The sequence below is a fragment of the Ictalurus furcatus genome, chromosome 1 (assembly GCF_023375685.1).
Source record: "Ictalurus furcatus strain D&B chromosome 1, Billie_1.0, whole genome shotgun sequence".
NCBI classification, from domain to species: Eukaryota; Metazoa; Chordata; class Actinopteri; order Siluriformes; family Ictaluridae; genus Ictalurus; species Ictalurus furcatus.
Window position 1 is genome coordinate 18,677,126 of NC_071255.1, and position 22,104 is coordinate 18,699,229.

Sequence of the window (22,104 nt, forward strand, 5' to 3'; positions counted from 1 at the left end):
CCATCCCAACGTGCATTATTTTCATATAACAGCATGTTCTGGAGCAGTGGTCACCAACCCTCTTGCTTGAGTTCTACCTTCCTGCAGATTACATCTCCAGTCAAAATCTAACACTCCTGTTTTAGTTCACCAAGAACTTCTTAAGGCAATGATTAGATGGTGAGGTGGGCACAATTATGGTTGGAGTTAAAGTCTTCTGGAAGGTAGATCTCCAGGAACAGGGTTGGTGACCACTGGACTAGTGTGTTATTCTGCTTATACCACAGCAATTTGCCAATGATTACAATGTTTATTTTATTAATGAATGACCTGTTGCACATTTTAATGGTTACAGTCAAGATTTAATGTTGTGGAATGTCTGAGAGACAAGTTAGTTCCTGTTATCGCTTACAGTACAGCCACAATAAACATATCCCCTCTCTCTCTCGCTCACTCTGTCTCTCTCTCTCTCCACCCTCTCTCCACCCACCCACCAGTCAGCTTTGAGAATTATTCAACCTCACTGTGGTGTTTTTCTAGATATTCACCTGTTTGATTGGTCACTTGGTTTAATCCAAATCTCAGGAACTCAAAAACAAGTAGCCCCATGAATAATGTCAACTTGACCCTAATGTGTTTGCTCAGTGGAAAGTTCAGGAAAATAAAGATTTTAAATAAGCTTCATGAAAAATTCAATCATTCTGAAGAGGCAAATGTTTAAGAAACCCAGATTTAGAATATTGAAGTTAACAAAAATAATGATTTGAGCTTTGATACAGCTGCTAGGGATATGGAGTGCATAAAGTTACATAGGTGTATAGTTCCGTATAAGAACCATATTTCAAGCTTGTCATCTTGGTGCACTACATTACCTTCAACACTGGGATTTAGCCTTTATCTTCTTATAAGCAGCTTATTTTAAATCCACTCTGTTTTTACAGATTATACATGTAAGGATACAAAGTCTGTTCATACGTATCTTAACCTATCACAAACTCTATCTGTTTGTGTGTGTGTTTCTGTAAGCACGGGCACGCGTCCAGATCCTCTTGTCTCTATCTTCGTTATACCTGGTCATGCTCCAATACAAAAAAAAATTCTAAAGAGGGCAATCGATGAAATCTATTGTATAAATATTTTTTTTCTTCTGTGTGTGAAGGATGAAGCTGAATGAGTAATTATTTTCTCTTTGCAGTGTTTCTTGAAAAGCAGCTTATCCCATATATACATGTTGACGTCTGAGCTTTTGATAGTGTGCTTGCCAGTGCAATATCCTTCTCACTCTGTATGCCTTTGCTCTCCACTCTCTATTATTCTTCCCTTGTATAGGGCACACAAGTATACAACACAAAGTGGTTTATTTTCCTCATTTTCCACATGCTCTGGCTCTCCCTGATGAGTGCTTTGCAGTCAGTTGCTGGAAAGCTGTCATTATTAACTCCACCTGCTAGTTATTGAAGTTTCATGTCTCTCATGCTAACAGCTTCACAATAGAAGTAAATATTTCAACTGTTTTCTCTGTACATTTATCTAATATATTGTAAATTCCCTAAATAATACAGATTCAGATGTTATGAGTATATCAGTACAGTGTTTGTCACTTTCTTTTCTTAATGAATGCATACCAGGCTACAATTCACTTACTTTTACCATGAGGTATGCTCAAGTTACCATGCAATATCCAACTCCTGTAAGCCACAATAATTAATAATAGAGCGTACAGGGGACATTTTGTCTTATGGCTCAGTGACACAGCCGGTAACATTGCCATCTCACAGCTCCAGGGTCCAGTCCTGAGCTCAGGTGCGTGTGAGAAAAAGAGAGAGAGGGGTTTTTATGCTCTTTATGTTTATTTGCTTGTGCTTCCTGTGGGTTTCCTCCTACTTCCCAAAAACATGCATGGTGCTTCACACCCGAGAAAGTCTCTGGCTTCACCATGACTCTGTCAAGATAAAGTGCTTAGTGAAAGTGAATCTGTCTTATACTCCATGATCTTAAAGTCAGATCCAGTTGTTAACACAGAATGTCCATTTTTGAGTTAGATTACTTTATGGCTTCCGCATGATGAATAACGATGCGGCTTGTGCACACGGAAATAAACTGATTAATGCTGAGAGCAGCAGTGTGTGTATATGTTGTAGTTTATGCTAGAGATGAGCGAATGCAGTAAGAGTTGTGTACTGGATTAGGAGAGAAGGGTTTTGAGTGGTATTGAGGACAGGAAGAAGTCGAAGCTGCGTATCTCCCCCAGGTCCATAACACTGTTGCCTAGTAACAGGTGCTTCGTGAGGCAGGCTCGGGTGATGACATCAGAGATCAAAGCCACAAAGCCTCCGCACTGTCATGAGCTCTAATTATCCATTAATTACTGCTCAAGTTCCTATATCGACTTATTAATGATTTTACACACACATACATTTATGATAGTACAGAAAAATTCTGAAAGGAAAAAAAAGAAGTCCATTTTCTTTGATGAGTTGTTGACTTGGTCATGCATGTTATGTGGTAACAATGTACAGATAATGTTCCGTGTAACACACACTCAGCCTAGTGCTCCAGTCTGAGGTTTAAATCAGACACTGCATTTGATGTAGTGCCCAGGTCACTGAGTTAAGGTATAGTCAGAGGATCCTGTTGAGGCTCTTCAGAAGATAAACATAAAAGTGACTGACTAATAATAGTCACTTAGAGTTTCTGACGCACTGAATCATCATGTTATGTACCTGCTGTCTTTATAAGATAAGAAGATAAGAATGTTACTGCAACTGGATTCTAGGACACATACAAAAATGACCAAAAAATAAAGGTTCCCAGAATACAATGCAGAAATTGCTTTATTTACTTTCTGAACTTGCCTCTGCTATTTTCCCGCCAAGATGACGTTCAGTAGCTGTGGCTGCAAAAAAGGCAGGTTTAAAGATGGACATATTTATTATTTTGTGTGTTATTACAGCTGAAATACAAATGAAATCCATGTACAGCAGTTTCTTTTAGATAATGTGTTAGTGTCTTTCAGTGGAATTGGAAAGGACACAATCTCTAAATGCAGTTCTCTCTTTGCACTTTAGGAATTAACCAGATTTTAAAAAGCTAGAATTTTACTTGTGGTTGAGATGCATATTTCACTTGAGATAGCCTGTAGTTTTTAAAACTTATGAGTAGAAAATGTAAAAGATTTTTGTTTGTGATTTGGTTTTTTCAACTCACCATACACGTGTGATGGAAATAGACCCCAAGGTACTCTGTTATTCTTAAAAGTTCTTGTGTTTCATCTTTTCCCACACAGATGGGTGCAGTAGACCGCGCAGGTTGGAGTACAGAAGGAGGTCAGAGCCTGGTGCATGTGCTCCAAAATCTGGCCCATGGTAACAGGTAAGGGAGGACAGAGAAACTAGATTTTCTTTTTTCTCCTCCACCTTCCAGTGCTTCAGCCCCCACTTTATGGCCACTGCTTGAGTTTCTCAGAGAGACCTCATGCTTTGATCCATTTTTTTTTTTGGTCAGAGGCCAAAGCACACTTGTGTGATGAGGGGTTCCTTGAGCTGTTACCTCTCCCAGAGATTGATACAGGCCTATTGTTTGGGATGCTCTTGGCTCCCTCCATCCCCCCCACCCTTTCCCCTGCTAAAATGAAAAAGCTATCCTTTTGAAGTTGCCCAACCATGCTTTAGTTGAAAAGAGGTAGTAATCTGTGCTGCATTGTATTTTAGGTACTCTGTCAGCACCAGCCACTGTTCTCACATAATGAAGAATGACTTACAACTCCTCATTGAATTAATGTCATGCTCAGACTCCCAAGTGATGCAATAGAAAAGCATTCACCCTATCATCAGAAACTAAGTTCAGATCTTGATACCACAGCAATCTGTGGCCAGTAGTTCCAGAGGACAAAACTGCCCATGCTCTCTGGGTGGGCGAGAGAACTTTACTCTCTCAACACTTTCACTGGACTTTGTCTGTATGATTGTCAATTTTTCCCAGTTGAAGTGTAAACATGCAGTAAATATTTCTGTCTGGAAGCTACTACTGTGCAGTATAGGACAACTTCATGTAGTATTTAACACCACACTGTGCATCAATAATACAGAGGAACAACATGCATCTTTTAAATAGGCCTGTGCCTGGCAGTGTTCTCATGACCATATTCAGACAACTTTCAGCAGACATTCATGTGGCTCAGGCTCAACATAAATATTCTTGTATCAGTGAAAAAGTGTAATTGCAATGTTAAGAGTATACCTGTCTTTAAATCACATCTTTAAACTCTGCACTGTCACTTCCTAGGTCTCAGCCAGACACTGCAGTTGGGTCACTTGCTGCCGAGATTTTGAAAGCAGTCGGATGCCAAGACGGGACAGGAACCATCCCAATGCACTTAATGTAACCCATTTTGTATTTCTTTTTTAGTGCTGTAAACATTTCATTGTTTAAATAAATTATAAAGCACTTGCTTTTCCCAAAAGCTCAGTATAATATTCATAATTCCCATCCCTGTTCCTATAAAACCCCCTATCCTGCACTTTTGTGTTGTCCTTGCTCTAACACAGCTACTTAGCAAGGGTGGTTAGTTAGCTAGTTGAAGCTGGTGTGTTAAAGCAGGGAAAAGGAAACACTAAAAATTTCCAGGATAAGGGTTGTATAAACTTAAATTTGAGCCATTCTTTAGATGAATTGAAAATGCAATTCAATATCTATTAATCATTTAAGCATGTGCAGGTTACTGTTGACTGTATATACCTATAAAAACTGAACAGTTTACATAAAGGATTGTTATATACCTTTTAGGAAGTTAAATTTGAGCACTTGTTTGTCAAATTGACAAGTTGTGAGAATGGATAAAACCTTTAATGAAAAACTGCCCAAGACTGTACACAAGACTTACATTCACACTAAGACAAGTGAAGTTTGTCCATTATTTTATTTAGCCACGTCATAACCATGTCTCCAATAAACACAGCAGGCTACAATAATAAGGGGTTCATTTCAAAACCTTCTAAAGCTACCATCAAAAAGAGAACTTAAAGAAAGAAAAGAAAAGAAAAAAAAAAAAAAAACTGCCCCCCCTTGATTGCAGACCCTTTTGCGACACCGGAACCAGTGATCTTGTTAAAGCAAGAAAGCTGGATTTTGGACCATTTCTTTCATTCTTGGTTTTATACAAAAGCTACACAATGTTACACTTGATCAGAATACAGTTCAATTAGTGTTCTACACCATAAACTTGATAAAATCTTAATTGATGGAGGATTACCACTATAATTTAACACTATGCAAGAGATTCGAAAAGAATACAAAATTACTGCAAAATAAAAGACAAGTGTGAAAGCAAGCTAATTAAGTACCATTAGACTACAGAATCTTAAAAAAAAAAAAAAAATGTAAAAAGAAATAAAAATTACAGGCAAAGTTAAGGTTTAAAATCCCATTTTAAATTTAAATCCCATCACTTCTTGGGCCTTCTTTGAGTAACCCGCCCATTGAAACTCCTTTGCAGTTAAAACTCCCACCAGTGAGGACCAGAACAAAAAATTTTTTACTTGCTCGTGTTCCCATAGGAAACTCAGCTTGTATTAGTGTCAGGCACTTCCAGAGAAACTAGCCCACTCTCTTGAGACCGCTCAGCAACTCTTCAGGCCAAATCACAATGCAGGTTCATTCAGATCAGACAATACAGCTATGGGACAAAAGAAACACTGCTATTAGTCAGGAACTGCACACATGTAGGACTCCAATACATTTCCATTCAGATTAGTTGTGCGAACTGCATGCCTTGCATCATGATGCTTAAGCAGTGACCAAACCCAAACAGCCATTCACAGTGAAAACATGTTTGGGTGCATTAGTGCCTCACCTAAAAAAATTCTCTATTTACAGATCAGTATCAAACCAAGCAAGCTGATTGCTATCGCCTGGGGGAAGGCCATCCATCAAGTCCTGGGTGTGTCCAAGGTCAGGCAGGCCATCCACAGGGTAGTCTGTGCCAGGGTGGTGCCCACCCATATCATGCTCCATCATGGGGTCCATGCCCATGGCATCTTGCCCATACCCTCCAGGGTGGTAGGAGCGGTAGCTGGGGTCTGTAGACAGGAGAAGTATGGAAAGGGAGTGGAAGGAAGGGGGATCGCACACAACTAGGTTAGAAGAAGCATATTAAACAGGCAGCTCACAACAGCAAACCCTCTGTATTCCAAGACATGTAAGCCCATCTTCAGCAGGTGCAAGCTGCCACACTCGAGGTAGCTAGTTAGAGCATGCAAACACCTATGCTGAGTTATTTTTAGCCTCTTTTCCACTGTAAGGCCGAACGGTTGTGGAGTTCAGTGCCAGCACGTTTCCATGTTGTGCACTGCTCAATCAAAGTTAGATACTACAGTTACAATGCAGTGACTCATGCACTCATGCCCGTCACATGTTCACAACAAATGTGGCAGTTAATAAAATAACCTTATGGGAAAACTAAGCTGGTGCTGAAAATGAAATTTGAATTAATTATATTGAAAATATCTGCAAATTGCTGCAGCATCTATATTCGTCCATTCAACAGTATTGCTAAATGAAGTGCCATTAAAATAATAAATGGTATTAGCAATGGAAAATTAAACCATTGAACAATTACAAAATGTGAGCGTGATACTCCTATCCGTTGGATAGATTTAGAAACAACGTAAAGCTACAATACAGGAACACTATATTTAGATCAGTTTTAAAGGGGACAGAGTTTTAAATGTTATATATAGGCAACCTTTTGAGGCAGTATTCATCTGAACAGCTGAATGATTGGGGTCTAATGGTCATCATTCACAGTAAACACAATCTATTTACTTAAGAATGATGTGCCTGGTCTAGAAAATGTTCATCTCCTTCCTTTTTAATTGCTGTTGAATTGTTGGCTGTGATGTTAATGAATAAAAGTACAAGAGAAAGGGTGAATATCACACCACAAAAAATAACATGCTGAGTGCTATATGAAGCCTTCCAGTCTTAACCATGCTCTTGTGAACATTCCAATCTGAACAGTTTCTCTCCCTGCTCAGAACAGGTTGGCCCTACAGTAGAAAAGAAGCTTCTGGAAAAAAAAATGCTGTATACTCACCATCCGGTCTGTAGCCAAGAGGCTCTCCTTGTGCAATATCCAGACCCAGGTCTCCAGTCTGGAGGGGATGAGATAATTAGCTCAAGATCAGCGGTTATATTTAACATTTTTTGGATAGACCCTATGCTTCAACTGTTCTAAGCTACATGTGAAATCTTAGAAAGTTACTCCACATCACTGATGTCAGTTTCAACATTCCTGTCAGAATCTATGGTGTCCGGGCTTTGACCCAGGATTCATTTTACGGTGATAATCTTGCATGGGGATTTGGACAGGGTTTAGCTGAGATGAGCTGCTCTACCTCGTTCCAGGTCATGGGCTCAGTCCTGAACAGGGAGCTGGTGAGCTCCACAGACAGTCTCTTCTTATAGTCCTGGGGTTTATCCTCTGACATGCGGAACAGCACTGCTGCAGCATACGTGGCTGTGGAGGAGAGATAGTGCCATCAGTATAGTCAGACAGGCACAAAGCTCAGCCTAGCCACTTTCATACGGATAGCCGCAAATTAGACATCCTTTTCCCATGTTCAATACACAACGAAATAAAAGAAGGAACAGTATATTTAACAGTTTGACCATTATGAACAAAAAATTTTCATATTTTAGGGCAAAGAATGCCTGCATGTGTTTACACAACTCAACTCAAGCCTGTGCTACATTTGTGAACAAGCTGCACAGTGATGTCCGAATCACAAGCATTTGAGGCTGGCCAATTGAACAAATCTAAACTGCAATTTCCTGCCATCACTTGGCAACTAGACGTAGACAACGACAAAGCCCAGTTTGATAGTTTTTAACTTAAGTCTCTCTTGTGAACAAAAGAAAACCCTCACCAACTCCTTCATTTCGAGAGTGAAGCAGCTCTGTGAGTGGTGCAGTCGCTCCCTCTGCCTCAATGGCCTCAGCTGCCTCCTTATCCTGGGCTAACTCGCACAAGACACCTGCAGCTACACGCTGGATGTTCTCAATGGGGGAGTACAGCAGCTAGTGGGAGTAAAAACTAGCTTAGGATTACTGCAGCACAATTCAATACAAATAGAAAAAAACTGAATGTTTTCAACGGTCTCAATACTATAGCTCAAAATGACACTTTACAATATGTATCATTTACATAGAAAGTGAGCTAAACCTCAGACACCATGTTTTGATGGATTTAAATCAAGCATGATCTCTGCAATGGGCACAACTAAACTAGCAGGAGAGATGCGACTAACCTGGACAAAGAGTGGAATGGTGTTGAGTCCTCTGATGACAATCCTGTTATGAATATCTCTTGCAAGAATGTGCAGTGCTCCGGTGCAGCCTTCTACAATCTCCTCCATACGAACACCCTCCTGCAAGAACGCAGACAGTGAGCCGCCAAAAATAAATAAATCAACACCACCTCCTCTTTCCTCTATTCCTACTGAGCAAGAACCACAGGACTCACCACAAACTGTTGTTGTGTGCCTCCCATGGAAGTGCGTCTCTGAGTATCTTGGTGAGCTCGGACAAGCAGTTGGACCAGTCGAGGGATGGCACCTTGTTCTCTAAGAGGTGCATGGTTGGCAGGGCACAGAGCCAGATTACGGATCAGACCAACTGTAGCCTAGGAGCAAAGAGGGTATATGCTTTCAAAAAATGGTGTCCGTCAGAAACAAATTGCAGAATGACGTGAATGGCTACAATGAGTTACATGGTACCTTTATAAGAGGCCAATGTGAAGGGGGGTGGAGGAGTTTAACCACCACTGGCAGCCCATAGTGTAGCCGTACTGCATTCTGGGCCATTTCAGCATCCTGGTGTCTGGAGGTGAGGTGGCGAAGGGCACAGATAGCAGGCTCAGTAATATCCTCCCGGTCTCCAGCACGCAGGACTGTACGCACAAGTGCCTCGATGCCACCCACCTGGCACACCATCATTTTGTTCTTGTAGTTGTTACAGGTAAGGTTGGACAGTATGCCAGCAGCACAGGTCACCACATTGATGTCATCAGAACCTAAAAGCTGCACCAGAGTGCCCAACAGGCCCTCCATGCCCTCCTACAAGTGGAAAGCAACAGAAAAAATTCTCCGTTAGAAACCGATCTAAGCAAAATGACAGGATAACTCTCAGAAACCAAAACCAACAAGTCAAGGTTGTGACATTTTTAGAAATACTGCATGAGGTTTAATCCTATCACAACAACCACCACAAGATAAAGGACAATTACTCCACAACATTCTGCCACTATGCTAACCGGTGAGTAAAATGTGTGGCAGGCATTACAATCACATGTAGCTTTTGTTCATGCGTTCTGTTCATCATGGTTTTCCTTTAAGGAACACCACCCTAACTTTTGGCAGGTCAGGTGTTGTCTACAACCCCATGACCCTCCACAGATAAAGGCAGGAATGACCGTTACCTGCATCACATCTACTTCAGCTAAGGAGGTCTTCTCCATGGAAAAGTGGGGAGACAAAAAGAGAGCGCTCATGTAGGAAGAATAGAGCAAAGTGTAAAAGAGGTGGAGGAAAAACAAAACATTAGGCGTTCACCTGTTTGGTGGCAGCATCGGACAGGTTCCTGAGAGTCCATAAACAGTTCTGAACCAGTCGCTGGCTGGGATCTGTAAGGTGGAGACCCAGTGCCTGCATACCACCTGAAAAGTACCCACACGTGAACTAGGTTATCAGTCTGCACAGAATTAAGACTGTAAACTTTAAACAGTATTAAAATGAAATCTTGCCCGGCTAACCCTGAAGTAAACCATCAAAGAACCAGACTCACCGGCCTCAACAATAGCAGGTTTGTTACTGGAACATACAGACAGCACTTTTAGCACACGGCTAGTGGTCCACAGCAACTTCTCGTACGTATATGTCCTCATGATGTTGACCAAAGCCTGGGGGCCTCCGCTGGCCAGGATGATGAGCTAATGGAACAGACACAAGCAAGACACTCGAGACACTCCAGCAAGAGCATAATCATGTCCCACTAAACCAGATGTACTATTTGATAAGGTGCAGAACTGTCCCAACAATTAACACACATTTAACATATGATGCATCTTACTTTGCTTTCTTGATTGCCATAAGCCAAGATCTGAAGGCAGTCTGTTGTGATGGCAAGGAATTTTACATTGGTTTTGTTCAACAATGCCACCATCTTCTGTAAGCCTCCAGCCAGGCGCACAGCCATTTTGGCTCCCTCCTGGTGCAGCAGCAGGTTGTGGAGAGTTGTGATAGCATAGAATAGTACAGAGTCCACTGGAGAGCTGAAGAAAACAAATCACTTATAATGAGACCAGGAACCAGACTGTGTATTCCGCATTAATCATTTTCTTAGTCATCACTTTGATTTTGAGATCAGTCTATATCTGATGTTATAAAAGCCTAGATCTGAAACAAGGCAAGAGATTTCCTTTTTTGACTAAACCACCATCATGAGTTAAAGGACTAACCCTAGCATTTTGACAAGAGCTGGGATGCCCCCTGATTTGAATATAGCAAGCAGCCCCTCTCTATGGTGGGAGAGATTGTGAAGGGTGCCGGCTGTGCATCGGGCTGTCTCCACATCACTGGTGTTCTGCATGGTCCTCACGATGGCCGACACCATCTGAGGAGAGCGCATGATGGCATGGCGTGAAGCCTCTTTCTTGGAAAGCTGATGCACCATGACTGCTGCCTTATTTACCACAACCTGGAAATCAAGGAGAGGAAAATCAGTGGTTTCACACTATGCTTAAGCATCATTTAGAAGCCTAATGTTAACTGTTTATCTTTATGTTAATGGAAATACATGAAAATCACATTGCAGAAGTTCATTATGTACTTGAAACAACCAAAATGTACCCTTCTCTGAAAATAACAGAACACAATATATACTACAAAAAGCATTGTACCTGATCCTCATCGTTTAGGAGCTTTGTGAGTTCTGGGATGGCACGTGTAGCCAGTTCTGCATCATCCTGATAGTTGATGAGATTGACCACAGCATGCTTGAGCATCTGTGAGGGTTCAGCCAGGCGCTGCACATTGGTAGGAGTTGCACTGTCAAACTGTGTGGAAGGAATCTGCATGCCCTCATCGAGTGTTTCTGGAAACATGGCCGCCCTCACTCTCTGGGCTCTGGTCATGGCATACTGGCCATCAATGTCTACATAGAGTGAAGCAGCACGATGAAAATCTACAGCTGTACAAAAGTGTACATGTTTGTATGTGATAAAAGAAAACTGAACACATTTGTCTTAAAAGTGCAGTGCAAATTTACACAGAGCAACAAAAATTCATAGAAGCACACAGGCTAGCAAAACAGAGCTTGCAGAAAAATTCAACATAGATATGAGCATTGAGTGCTCTAACTATTTTAGCACTAGAAATCTGATTTGTTCACAGGGTTCAACAGCTCATCCAAGAATTAAAAAAATGGCTCCTATACCCAGGCATGCATGTGCCTCAGGGTTAATCCGCACCAATAAAGTAAATACACACGCAAACCTGCCACTTGGTCTTGACTGAAGTTCTGGTTGAATCCTTGCTCCCACTCGTACAGCACCTGGTTGTCCACATCCTCATCATCTGGATTGCCCTTACCACTGAGGGAGGGAGCAGTGGTGGTTGCACCAGAGTGGATACCTGAGTCCAGGTAGGACTGCTGCTGCCAGTTACTAACTGCAGCTTTACGGTCTGGCTCCATGGCCATGTCCAGCTCCATCAGATCAGCTGTGAATGGAAAGAGCAGCACACAAAGACCAGCATTCAAATGAAATTTCCCCAGATTATAAGCTTATATTAGGGACTGTAATTAACAAATCCAATGGTCTACAGCTTGGACATTGGAATAAAAGTAATAAATAATTAAGACAGATTCACTGTATTCTAAATACTGTCAAGCATTTGTGAAATTATTAACATTGGTACATATTACACATCAAGATTAATTACTGGACTACAGATAAAATTCTAAATCTAATTGAGTACAAGCAAATCTCTAGTTTACATTTAGGAAAATAATTTTGGGTGGAGCGGGATAAAAAAATATTTTTTTTTAAAAAACTTACACTGGGTCGCCATGTTCCTCGCTCAGCCTGCCGCCAGCACAGCTTTCTAATCTGAAACAAACAGGCACGGTTAATTTCACACTCAGTGGTGATGCACTAATTCAGACATGAACATTACTGCCTGTTCAACTCGTAGCAAATATCAGCATGTGTGCGTATGCTCAGAGAAGGTTGAACTGAATCAAAAAAAGTCTTAAATTACCTTTTTGAACACAGTTAGGTTTATTAATACAGCAGGTCACGAAGTTCATTTGTATTCTCGGAATTTCTTTCTAATTTCCGGACAAGGACAACTGGTATCATCTAATTTTTTTTTCATGTAGAGGCAGCAATCAACTAACTAAGGAAACAGCTCGCGTCCCACACTGAAAGACGGGCGTTTCCATATCACTAATTATGGACGGGTCGAGCACTTGGACAATCTCCATTTTGTGCCTGTGAGAATATTAAACTCCTACAGGGTCAATGTGTTCAAGCCATTTACTTCCTATTACCCATAAACAACAGTTAACACCTACTGAAGCTCAATGGCATTCAGTTACTTACACCACAGAGGCCCAGGGTTGCTTCCCTCCTACACAATTACCATAACATAAGCTCCAAGTGTGCCTTCTTTATGCAAATCTTACCAAGTTAGTGAAAAAAATTTCTCCAGCCGATGTATTACAACATTTTGACTCGTGTTACGTACAGCCAACAGATTTAGTATATATTTCAACCCAAAGAGCCACCACACTATCGTACCTAAACACATTAAACATGCAGTAAGAGTTCAACTACACAACCCTGTCTAATCTAGCTCAACTGACCTCAGGTCTACACCAACAGCCTTCTTCCATCAGTGTTTAATACAGCAGGGTATAACAGTGCTACTCTGTCTGGGGCTGCTGAGAGGAAACAGCCAGCAAATGGCTCAACCTGCAGGTTCCAACATCTGGAATCAATTGTGGTGATAGTCAGAAGTACAGAGGCCTTACCCACTGAGTGGCATGAGTTACACTCGCACGCAATGAGGTTTCAGCCCAAAAAAAAAAAAAATTGTACAGCCTTTAACAATCCTCTTACTCCAAGACAAGCAAGATGCAGGAGAGCATTTTATAACTGCAGTGAATGCTTTGTTTCTTTAGTAACACGGCTAACTTTAGCACACACTGCTGCATACGTACTTGTAGCTACCTACACAGTATATTATATATATATATATATATATATATATATATATATATATATATATATATATATATATATATATATATATACACACACACACACACATATATACACAAGGATTTCTACTCAAATGGTTATTTTCCACTGACTAGTAAGCATAGACTAAGCTTTACACTGGAGTCTTTTACTACTGCTCCATTTTGCTCACGTACATGTACAACCTTACTTCCACATCATGCAGAAACTAGGTAAAAATACACAAGTAAATTGTTAAGCAAATCATCCAAATTGACTGAAATCGTCTGTAGTTAAGATTTCCTACTATAGTTTTTTTTGTGTAATATATATATATGTGTGTGTGTATGTACCTCCAACTCCCTGATCTGTCTGTACCAAATCACAGGTGTCGACAACACATAGGCTGAGGTTATTAAATGAAAGGACATCCATCAGCTCCATACACACTCAAAACCCAGCAGTGTGTATGGATACGGATCAGCAGGTAACATCAACACCTTTACTCCCGCTGCAAGTTATTCGCCCATATCTAACTCTCAAATCAAAACGGTGTACTCTAAGGCTCGACTATGCTGGGCTGGAAACTAAATATTTAATACAGGACTGTTGTAGCTGCAAATACAACGCCATTAGGTAAAGGATACTAACCTAAATTCATCAAATCTGTAGGAATCTCAAAAAACCTTCAACCTTTAAATGTAAACACACATCCAACTCAGCAGTAAAAAAAAAGTTCCTTTTACCGACAATACCAAATAAACTCGGCAAGTCAATTCAGTTTGACTTGCTCACACTGCTGCGCTAAACCAACACACACACACCCCTACTACACCGTGATTACTGACCTGCAGCTGAAGAAGTCCGAGTGTGTTAACTGTAGTGACTGATCGCTTATTTACTAACCAGTCCCCGCACAATGCAGACAAAATAAACATATAGTGTAGTGTTTCTGTCCAATATAAATCCTCTCAGCGTGTGGGTGCACCTTCCTCCAGAGCCTGAGATCCGGAGCCTCAGCTCCCGGAGTCAGGTTTCACACTCAGGCTCCTCCTCGACTTCCTCTCCAACCACAGCGGCCAAAACTACACGTTTAAACCCTTTGTTTGTAACTGGGGGAGGGTGAATGGGAATATTTTCTTTTTTAGCAACATTGCAATGTATACTTAAGGTTTTTTTGTTCGTTTGTTTATTTGTTTTTGTTTGCATATGAAGTTTAGCATGTTATGAGCTACGATTAGCTCGTTAGAAATTCAGCTTCAATAAAACTAAAAACAAAGGTGTTTAAACTCGACATATCCCACACGGAAAGATTTAGATGCATCTGAGAGAAGATTATTTAAGTGTATTATTTAGCCAGGTGAAGCGGTGTGTAAAGCCTCTGAAGAGGGAGAGAGAGAGAGATGTGCGGTTGCTAGTGCTGCGGTCCAGCTCCATGTCCGCTCGGCTCACCAAAAACTAGGGTTCAGGGGCAAAAAGTAACAATTACAACGTTATCACCTCACGTTTAAGATTTCAGTAAGCGGCACTCTCTAAGCAGTAATGAAGTAATCGGCTGGTTACATAAACATATACCAGCATACTTTATTAGAGCAGCAGGGAATCGCGTCCCAACCGCCATCCACTCCCAAACATAACCAGGTTAGCCAACTAGCAGCAAACCCGTTCATCAGGCTTCGGAGACGCACAGCCTTTGGGCTTAGCACTAAAAACACAACAAAACGATTACACACACAAACACGCACGCTCACGCGCGTGCACAAGCTAACCAACGGATGAACGACGCGTAATGAACTGGACACTCGGTCGGTTAGCCATTTAGCTAACGCACTGCTGGGCGAACACACACGGGACAAATCGGCGTGACCAAGTAGCTGGGGTCGGCTAACATTAGCTCACTTACCGAAATAACCAAGACATTCCATTACAATTATCGCTCTACATCAAGAAGAGACACGTACCTGCGTCAAAAGATGGTTATTCCTTCCTCAGTCGTCAGTTTACAGTCAATAATTTACACTACAATCCGTGAGAGAGGGGGGGAAAAAACCGTGTGTAAACCACCCGCAATACACTCCACCTCCTCCGCGGAAAAGGGGGTAAAATATCCTCGCTTCTCCCGCAGCGAGCAAAGTAAGATGGCGTCAAACCATTAGAGCGAGCCATTATAAAAACTCCTGCGGCCATGATATCCCGTCGCCTTGGTTAAAGTAGATCCTGCTCCGTGCAATTTGTTTTGATGATGAGCAGAGTAAAAATCGAGGAAACCTCTGACAGTAAGACAAATTCGATATAATTTTTGATAGGATTTATTTTAAAACATAGACGCAGGAGTAAAATCCTCTGGTGAGGTAGTCCTGCTTTACACCTGCGTAGGAACACATGTGCTGTGAGCTGCAGTGCGGCAGAGGGACGCACCCCCTCATTAAGATTTCTGTTCCTACACTGTAGAGTCGACACTGTAGATACTGGAGCGCGGCTCCCAGTCTCACTTCATGGCTCAATAGGTGGGTATGTGCCACTAAAACCTGTCTGTTTACCAGAAGAACAGCGTGTTTTTAAAAGTTTGTTAAAAACAGATGCATGCTAGCTGTTGGGGGCGGCGAAGAATTTTATATATATATATATATATATATATATATATATATATATATATATATATTTCCAGAACAATATATTGCGGAAAATAAAACTACACGTGGACTAACATCCATAGCGTTAAATTTAACCGGAGGTGTTTAGTGTAGTTTTGTATTATGAAACATCTCTAATAATTCGTTAAAACCTGACGTTAATTTCCTGTATTGTTTATTCATTGGAAATAACCGAAGCTGAGACTGTAGTTATATTTACCTTCCATGGCCTTCTGTTAGCCTGTGGCTTGCTTTTCCAGTCTCCAGGAACAGGACGCTGATTTTGCTGTGATCCTTTATGCAAAATAGTACCATAATATTCCACAATAACAAACGCAGACAAAAAGAAAATTAATAGATCCTGATCTTAACAGAATTAGTTGTATATCCTACATAAGGTTCCTCTGTCAATAAGACCTCATGTTAATGGTTAGAGAGGTTAATATGTTAATATCATGGCCTGTACTGATGTACAGTCGCGGATTTGTGGCTTAGAGATAGATCATTTTTAATTATTTAAATAATCTCACCGAACTTTACTGTGTAAGATATTATGTTATTGTACTAGAATAATGCAGTCATGTCCAAAATTAACTTACCTCAATGAATAAATGCACAAATTATTATTATAATTATGAATCAATGCACACAGCTAATGTAACCAAAATAAATAAATAAATAAATAAAATGAAGTAAATAACAAACACAGAGCTGTGTGTATTTATTGAGCTGTTGTTAGTCAGAACAGTTTGATTTTAATATGAAAAGGAACATAAATTTCTGTATATTTCACATTTATTACCAGTAGCCTATAAATGTCACCTTTTCTTCCTTCTTTTCATTTGAGTCACTCACGTCTGTTAATTATAGTGCACATTGTCTCAGCAGGCTAAATGTTTAAATCACACTCTTGCATTTTTATATCACCTGACTAGACATAAACAAATTATATTTAGGTAAGCTTTAGTATTTCTCAAATCATTTTTAAAACATTAGTGGTGATCAGAGTTGTACTAACTGAACATATCTGACTTGGAGGATAATAAAAAATTATAATAATGATTGTTATTATTAGTAGTAGTAGTAGTATTGTTGTTGTTGTTGTTGTTGTTGTTATTATTGTTGTTATTATTATGCGTCTTAATGAATGGAACATTTGTTTAAATAACAATTCTTAATTATTGACTTACCGTTCTTCTTTTTAATGGGCTTTGGCACAAGATAGATGTTGTAATAAAGGCTTTTTGTTTCTCAGGTGCTGTGTTAAATGTTGTGTTAAAAAAAAAATAAGTCGGTTTAAAAAAAAATAAATCATATAGTAAATAATAAAAATGACACATACTATTATTTTGCTTTCCATTTTTATTATGAATCACAGTAGAAATGCATTAACAGTTTGATTGATTCCCTGAATGCATTGCAGTCATCATGAAATTACAAAATGCTCATTTATTAACATCAAAATAATGTAGGGTTTATATAAGATAGTAATACTAGCAAAATAAAGCTATACATAATGCAGCCTGGCTCTGTTCAGAAGACATACGTGTTCCTAAACTTAAATAAGGGTTTTGGAATGTTACCAACTACATGGTAAATATTGTATATTAAGGGCATGTGGATAAAGAAAGGATGGAAATGTGTGGAAAAGCATTATAGTCTGTATCCCACCCACAATACGGTAGGAAAAATCACATGATTTATGACAAAGAAACAGAATGCAAGCTCAGAGATGCATGCACATACAAAAACAGGATTACATATGCATAGGCTGTTTTTCCTCCCAGTAGGTTCAGGAGGAGTCTAGAAGGTCATATGCATAGCCAGGAGTGCTAGTTTACCTAAAGACAACATGAGGTCACATCCCACAAGGATGCAATGGGATGCATCAAGTTCCTTGCTTACATTTGTGCAAAAGAGATGGAGTGAGAGCTGCTGGTGGTGGTGGTGGTGGTGGGATTTTATTTGTGTGAAAAGCAGACTTTCCCCCTGGGAAGCAAGTGGGATTGATGCAGTGTACTGAGGGGAGGGGCACCTTTCTCTGTATGTGAAAGGAGGGGGCGAGCTAAAACCCACTTGTGTGCTTACACGATTGTGTACCCTGACCTCAACTTAGCTAAAGGTTTCGAACCTACATCCTGGCATACACAGTAATGTCTGGCAAAGGACACAGACTCTTCCATGAAGTGCCTGGGTCTTGCCCAGTATTACTGCCCATGCCAATACACAGAGAAAACAGGCACACAGTGCTGTGCTATTGGAGCAGGCACAGACACTCTTAGTCATGTTTGTGCATTTTTAAATAACAAAAAAAAAAAAAAACGATTTATAGATCTTACTAATATAAAGATTGTTTAATTTTGCAGTATAAAGAAATGACTGAAGCTCTTTCATGTGGCGATGCATATTTGACCTCAAGATGCAGAAGCAACATATTGAGGTAGGCAAAATGAAAAAAAGATTGGTGTGATTTTATCCCAGTGTATCCCAGAAAATAACAGTAACAATCAGGGCAAAAATGATTTTAATTTAATAGAATTACTGTCATTTACATAATAATTAAAATGTTGTTTAGGTTTTAAAATAGAGGAGCTGAATATTATAAGATCATAGCACCCATTAATTTCAACCCATATTGAACCTTAAATGCTAAGGGATTGAAATATTTAATATTTTTATTAGTTTTATTGGGTGAAAGAATTGGAAATATAAAATCTGGAAATTCTGAGTAACACCTGGTAATTGAAGAAAGTCAAGCATTTTTCCAATGTCAGCTTAATCATATTTATATTTGTTTTACACATGACACAAAAGTTATAATAATGTTCAGCTTGCATATATTTCTTCTGTAAATGTCACAACAAAAATGGCTATATCTGTATTTATTTAGGACATTGACATACATACTAATATTATGATATATAAAAGAATGCTGTGATTCCCATTTAACCTCATTTTAGTTATTTATATAATTAACATGCAAATATTTCTATTAATAAAATATAGAAAGTAATAAATAAATGTCTGAATTGAATTTTCTGATTAAATCGCCATGTTCTACATTTTTTTCCATGTTTAAAAGGCTTTGCTATTTAACTCATAGACACCGCAGCACACCGCACACCAAACACCCAACCATTCCCAGACACTGAAGCGTAATCTTACTTGCATAAACAAATACAAATCCTCTTTTGAGCACCTCGACTCAAAATTCCCTTCAAAGTTCCTCTTCTTTGTAAGGCTGCACAGGCAACAGTATCCGACCACAGGTCAGCCTCCTTTGTGTTGCACTTCATTGTAGGGTTTAAAAACTCAGATTAAAGAGTTGGTCAGCCACCCCCTCCACATTCATCGGCTCTGCTGTTATCCCAGTTGATGCCATAGAAATCCCTAATACCAAATAAAAGTTCGGGCTTTCCATCTCAACACAGCACGGCCTATTGTTACTCCAAAATAGAAAACACTAGAGCATTTAGAATTAGCCAGACAATCAGTTTAAAGATTTCTGTTTTGACAACAGTGATCAGATGTAATCTGAATTTAAATGATTGAATCAAAATGATTCAAAACTAGATTTTTGCTGTATTTGTATTAAAGAAAATAACTATTCAAATGTACCTGATAATGCTGTTGTTAGAATGTTTTTATTTATTCATTCACGTTTTGCAATTTCTTTTATATTTCTGTAGACCAGTCTGCATAGCTGCAGTCTATATAACAACAAGAATTTAAATATAGTAATCACAGCTAAATAATTAACAGTGGCAAATAATCCATCTGTCAATTTTTATGTACTAAACAATACATTTATAACAATATTATTATTATTATTATTATATTAATAATAATAATAATAATAACAACAACTATAATAATAATAACACATTATGACGAAAAAGATAAATAGATAATAGATCAAATTAAAATTCAATAAATGTTCATGCAAACAAAGCAGTGTAACCTAATGCTGAATTCAAAAGCCTTTTTTGATAACAGTGATTTATGTAACCTGATCTGTTAGACCAGCGCTGTATGTAGTAGAGTTCATATCGAATTCAAGAGCATTCATATTCACATTCCACAATGTTACAGTGCAGTTTACTGAAATAATAATAATAATAATAATAATAATAATAATAATAAATTATTATTGTTGTTGTTGTTGTTATTGTCATTATTATTATTATTATTATTATTATTATTATTATTGTGTTTATAAACAGTTAATATTTTCTAAGTATTAACTAGGTTTTTTCAGTTATTAATTAGTTTGGTATGTGTATATATGTATATACATATATATACATATATACATGTGTGTGTGTGTGTGTGTGTATATTATATATATATATATATATATATATATATATATATATATATATATACACACATATATACATATATACATATACATATACACATATGTGTGTGTGTGTGTGTGTGTGTGTGAGTAGAAAAAAGACAGAAAATAAATTACTTTCAGTTTGCTTTCATTACTAATTTCATTATCAATTGTTTTCATTACCGTTGAAATTAAGGTCTTACTGGAGTATTTCTGGATGGTGGATATTTGTAAAGACAAGGATAAACCTTTATCAGCAATGTGCATTTGGAGAGAAAAATTATTTTCTTAAAGTTTAAGTTTGGTGCTGTGGTGCTTGTAGTATAATATGATAAGTTAGTAGTCAAACACTGACTGGCAGGCACTTAGATTGTCTACAAACAATAAGCATCCTTCATCTGCACTGTAACATCCAAAACACCATTACTCATCCATTCAATCCAGGGAGGCACAAGCTATGCGAGGGAAGCGAAAAAGATGAATCAAAGCCAGCAAAAAGATTATAATGGCAGTGAAAATGTACTATTTTGAAAAAGGGGGAGAGAAAGGGAAGGGGAAGACGAGAGAAAGCAGGAACGGCAGGAATATAATCTCATCACACAGCGTCCATGGTTCCTATTTACATCGAATGCAAAGAGGCCACGTCCTCCTGAACATCCATGCTTTGCAGAGTGAAAAGCATGAACAAATCAAAGACACAGCTCATCTGTGTTCATATTTTTACACAATGAAGAACCTTCTCTTTGTATGGCATTACCCTTCCCTTCTTTTATGGTAGTATGAAAAATAGGGACAGCCATTATATATATATATATATATATATATATATATATATATATATATATATATATATATATACACACATACACTCCTATTAAAATATTTCAGCAGGCTTATAGATGCCTTTTTATTATACTTTTTTTACTAGGATTTTACCTTTAGTTTCAGTATAATAATGACTCAGCCTTGGACTCGAACCATCTGACTTGCCGCCCTGCTCTGAACTCTGCTTTTATTGTTGCTGCAATGCTTTTTTTTCCACTATTGCTGCACATTATGGGCAGTTTTACGTTTTCATTTTGTAAGTCTCATATAAAAATGTCCTTCAATGTACATCTGCCACCTACCTTTCTGCTTGTCTATTTTTCCTGTCTGGCTTTTTGTCTTGTCTGTCTGCTTCCCTAGCTGCCTAAAGGAAAGAAGAATAGCTCAAGCTGATTGAACAATACATGGGGATCGACTGGCGTTCTTTCCACACAGACACAGGAATGGTGTTCACTATCTCCCCTCCCCCTCAATATACAAAGTCTTTTCTTCATTCTCTCATCCAAACCTATCCAAATTTTACATCATCTTTACCACTAGCAGGTATACAAATTCGGACTAGTATTGTGCCTGTGTATCTTTCAGCTGAGTATCACATACATTTTTCAGAGACTGATAAAGTACAGAGTACAGAGCAGAGGTTGACTGACAGCTGCTCATCCCTTAGTTCGTTTCTGTTTGTGAGTGTGTATGTGTTTGTATATATGTGCATAGATAGAATGACAGTGTGTGTGTGTGTGTGTGTGTGTGTGTGTGTGTGTGTATTTGGAGTGGAGGCAGCACCACCTGAGCCAGTCTGTTTTGCATCCTCACCTTATCACTAGACATAGACATACATTCTGCCAATGTGAAGAGAAACACACAGAGGGTTTGACTGTTCAAAAATGCATCGCACTTGTAATTATGCTCTGGTTAAATACTGGCTGTATTGGTCACCCCTAGTAGCATAAAAGGGATTGACGCCATTTAACAACAAAAAAAACATACACACATGGTTTCATCAAAGCATTCACAGCTAACTGAATCCC

At 39.0% G+C, this 22,104-nt stretch overlaps 2 protein-coding genes across 18 annotated transcripts in view; one reads left to right on the plus strand and one right to left on the minus strand.

Moving 5' to 3' along the window:
- Positions 1 to 14,118, plus strand: part of ulk4 (unc-51 like kinase 4) — a 125,872-nt gene extending 111,754 nt beyond the window's left edge. For 9 of the 14 annotated variants that reach the window (XR_008386543.1, XR_008386542.1, XR_008386544.1 and 6 more), the window contains one exon: positions 3,266 to 3,351. Coding sequence is in view for 4 of the 14 variants with exons in the window: in XM_053630667.1 (XP_053486642.1) it covers positions 3,266 to 3,351; positions 4,264 to 4,359; positions 5,854 to 5,878 (207 nt within the window). In the remaining 10 variants the exon portion in view is untranslated. Of the gene's footprint in view, positions 1 to 3,265; positions 3,352 to 4,263; positions 4,442 to 5,853; positions 5,994 to 13,664 lie in introns of those variants that run through there. The other 5 variants (XM_053630667.1, XM_053630712.1, XM_053630673.1 and 2 more) reach the window with 4 other exon arrangements.
- ctnnb1 (catenin (cadherin-associated protein), beta 1) lies at positions 4,879 to 15,416 on the minus strand. Of its 4 annotated transcripts, none has more exons than XM_053630794.1 (17): positions 15,238 to 15,416; positions 12,092 to 12,142; positions 11,529 to 11,753; positions 10,934 to 11,187; positions 10,493 to 10,731; positions 10,105 to 10,306; positions 9,820 to 9,964; positions 9,588 to 9,691; positions 9,455 to 9,484; positions 8,754 to 9,092; positions 8,501 to 8,659; positions 8,286 to 8,405; positions 7,905 to 8,055; positions 7,374 to 7,495; positions 7,073 to 7,130; positions 5,831 to 6,056; positions 5,524 to 5,653 (listed from the first exon to the last, which is right to left on the minus strand). In XM_053630794.1, the coding sequence occupies exons 2-16, from the start codon at positions 12,102 to 12,104 to the stop codon at positions 5,848 to 5,850; spliced, it is 2,370 nt and encodes a 789-aa protein (XP_053486769.1). In that variant the 5' UTR covers positions 12,105 to 12,142; positions 15,238 to 15,416; the 3' UTR covers positions 5,524 to 5,653; positions 5,831 to 5,847. The 4 variants fall into 4 exon arrangements, with proteins under 4 accessions (XP_053486797.1, XP_053486769.1, XP_053486779.1 ...); XM_053630804.1 differs by lacking the exon at positions 15,238 to 15,416 and adding an exon at positions 14,125 to 14,606; XM_053630822.1 differs by lacking the exon at positions 5,831 to 6,056 and having other exon boundaries at positions 4,879 to 5,653.
- Between the last annotated feature and the right edge of the window lie 6,688 nt (positions 15,417 to 22,104).

Excerpts from the sequence above, each read along its gene's own strand:
- ctnnb1 (XM_053630794.1), bottom strand. Across the intron at positions 9,692-9,819 it reads ACCTGCTATTGTTGAGGCCG|GTGGTATGCAGGCACTGGGT; the intron begins GTGAGTCTGGTT and ends GGTACTTTTCAG. Across the intron at positions 9,485-9,587 it reads CCGATGCTGCCACCAAACAG|ACCTCCTTAGCTGAAGTAGA; the intron begins GTGAACGCCTAA and ends TCCATGGAGAAG.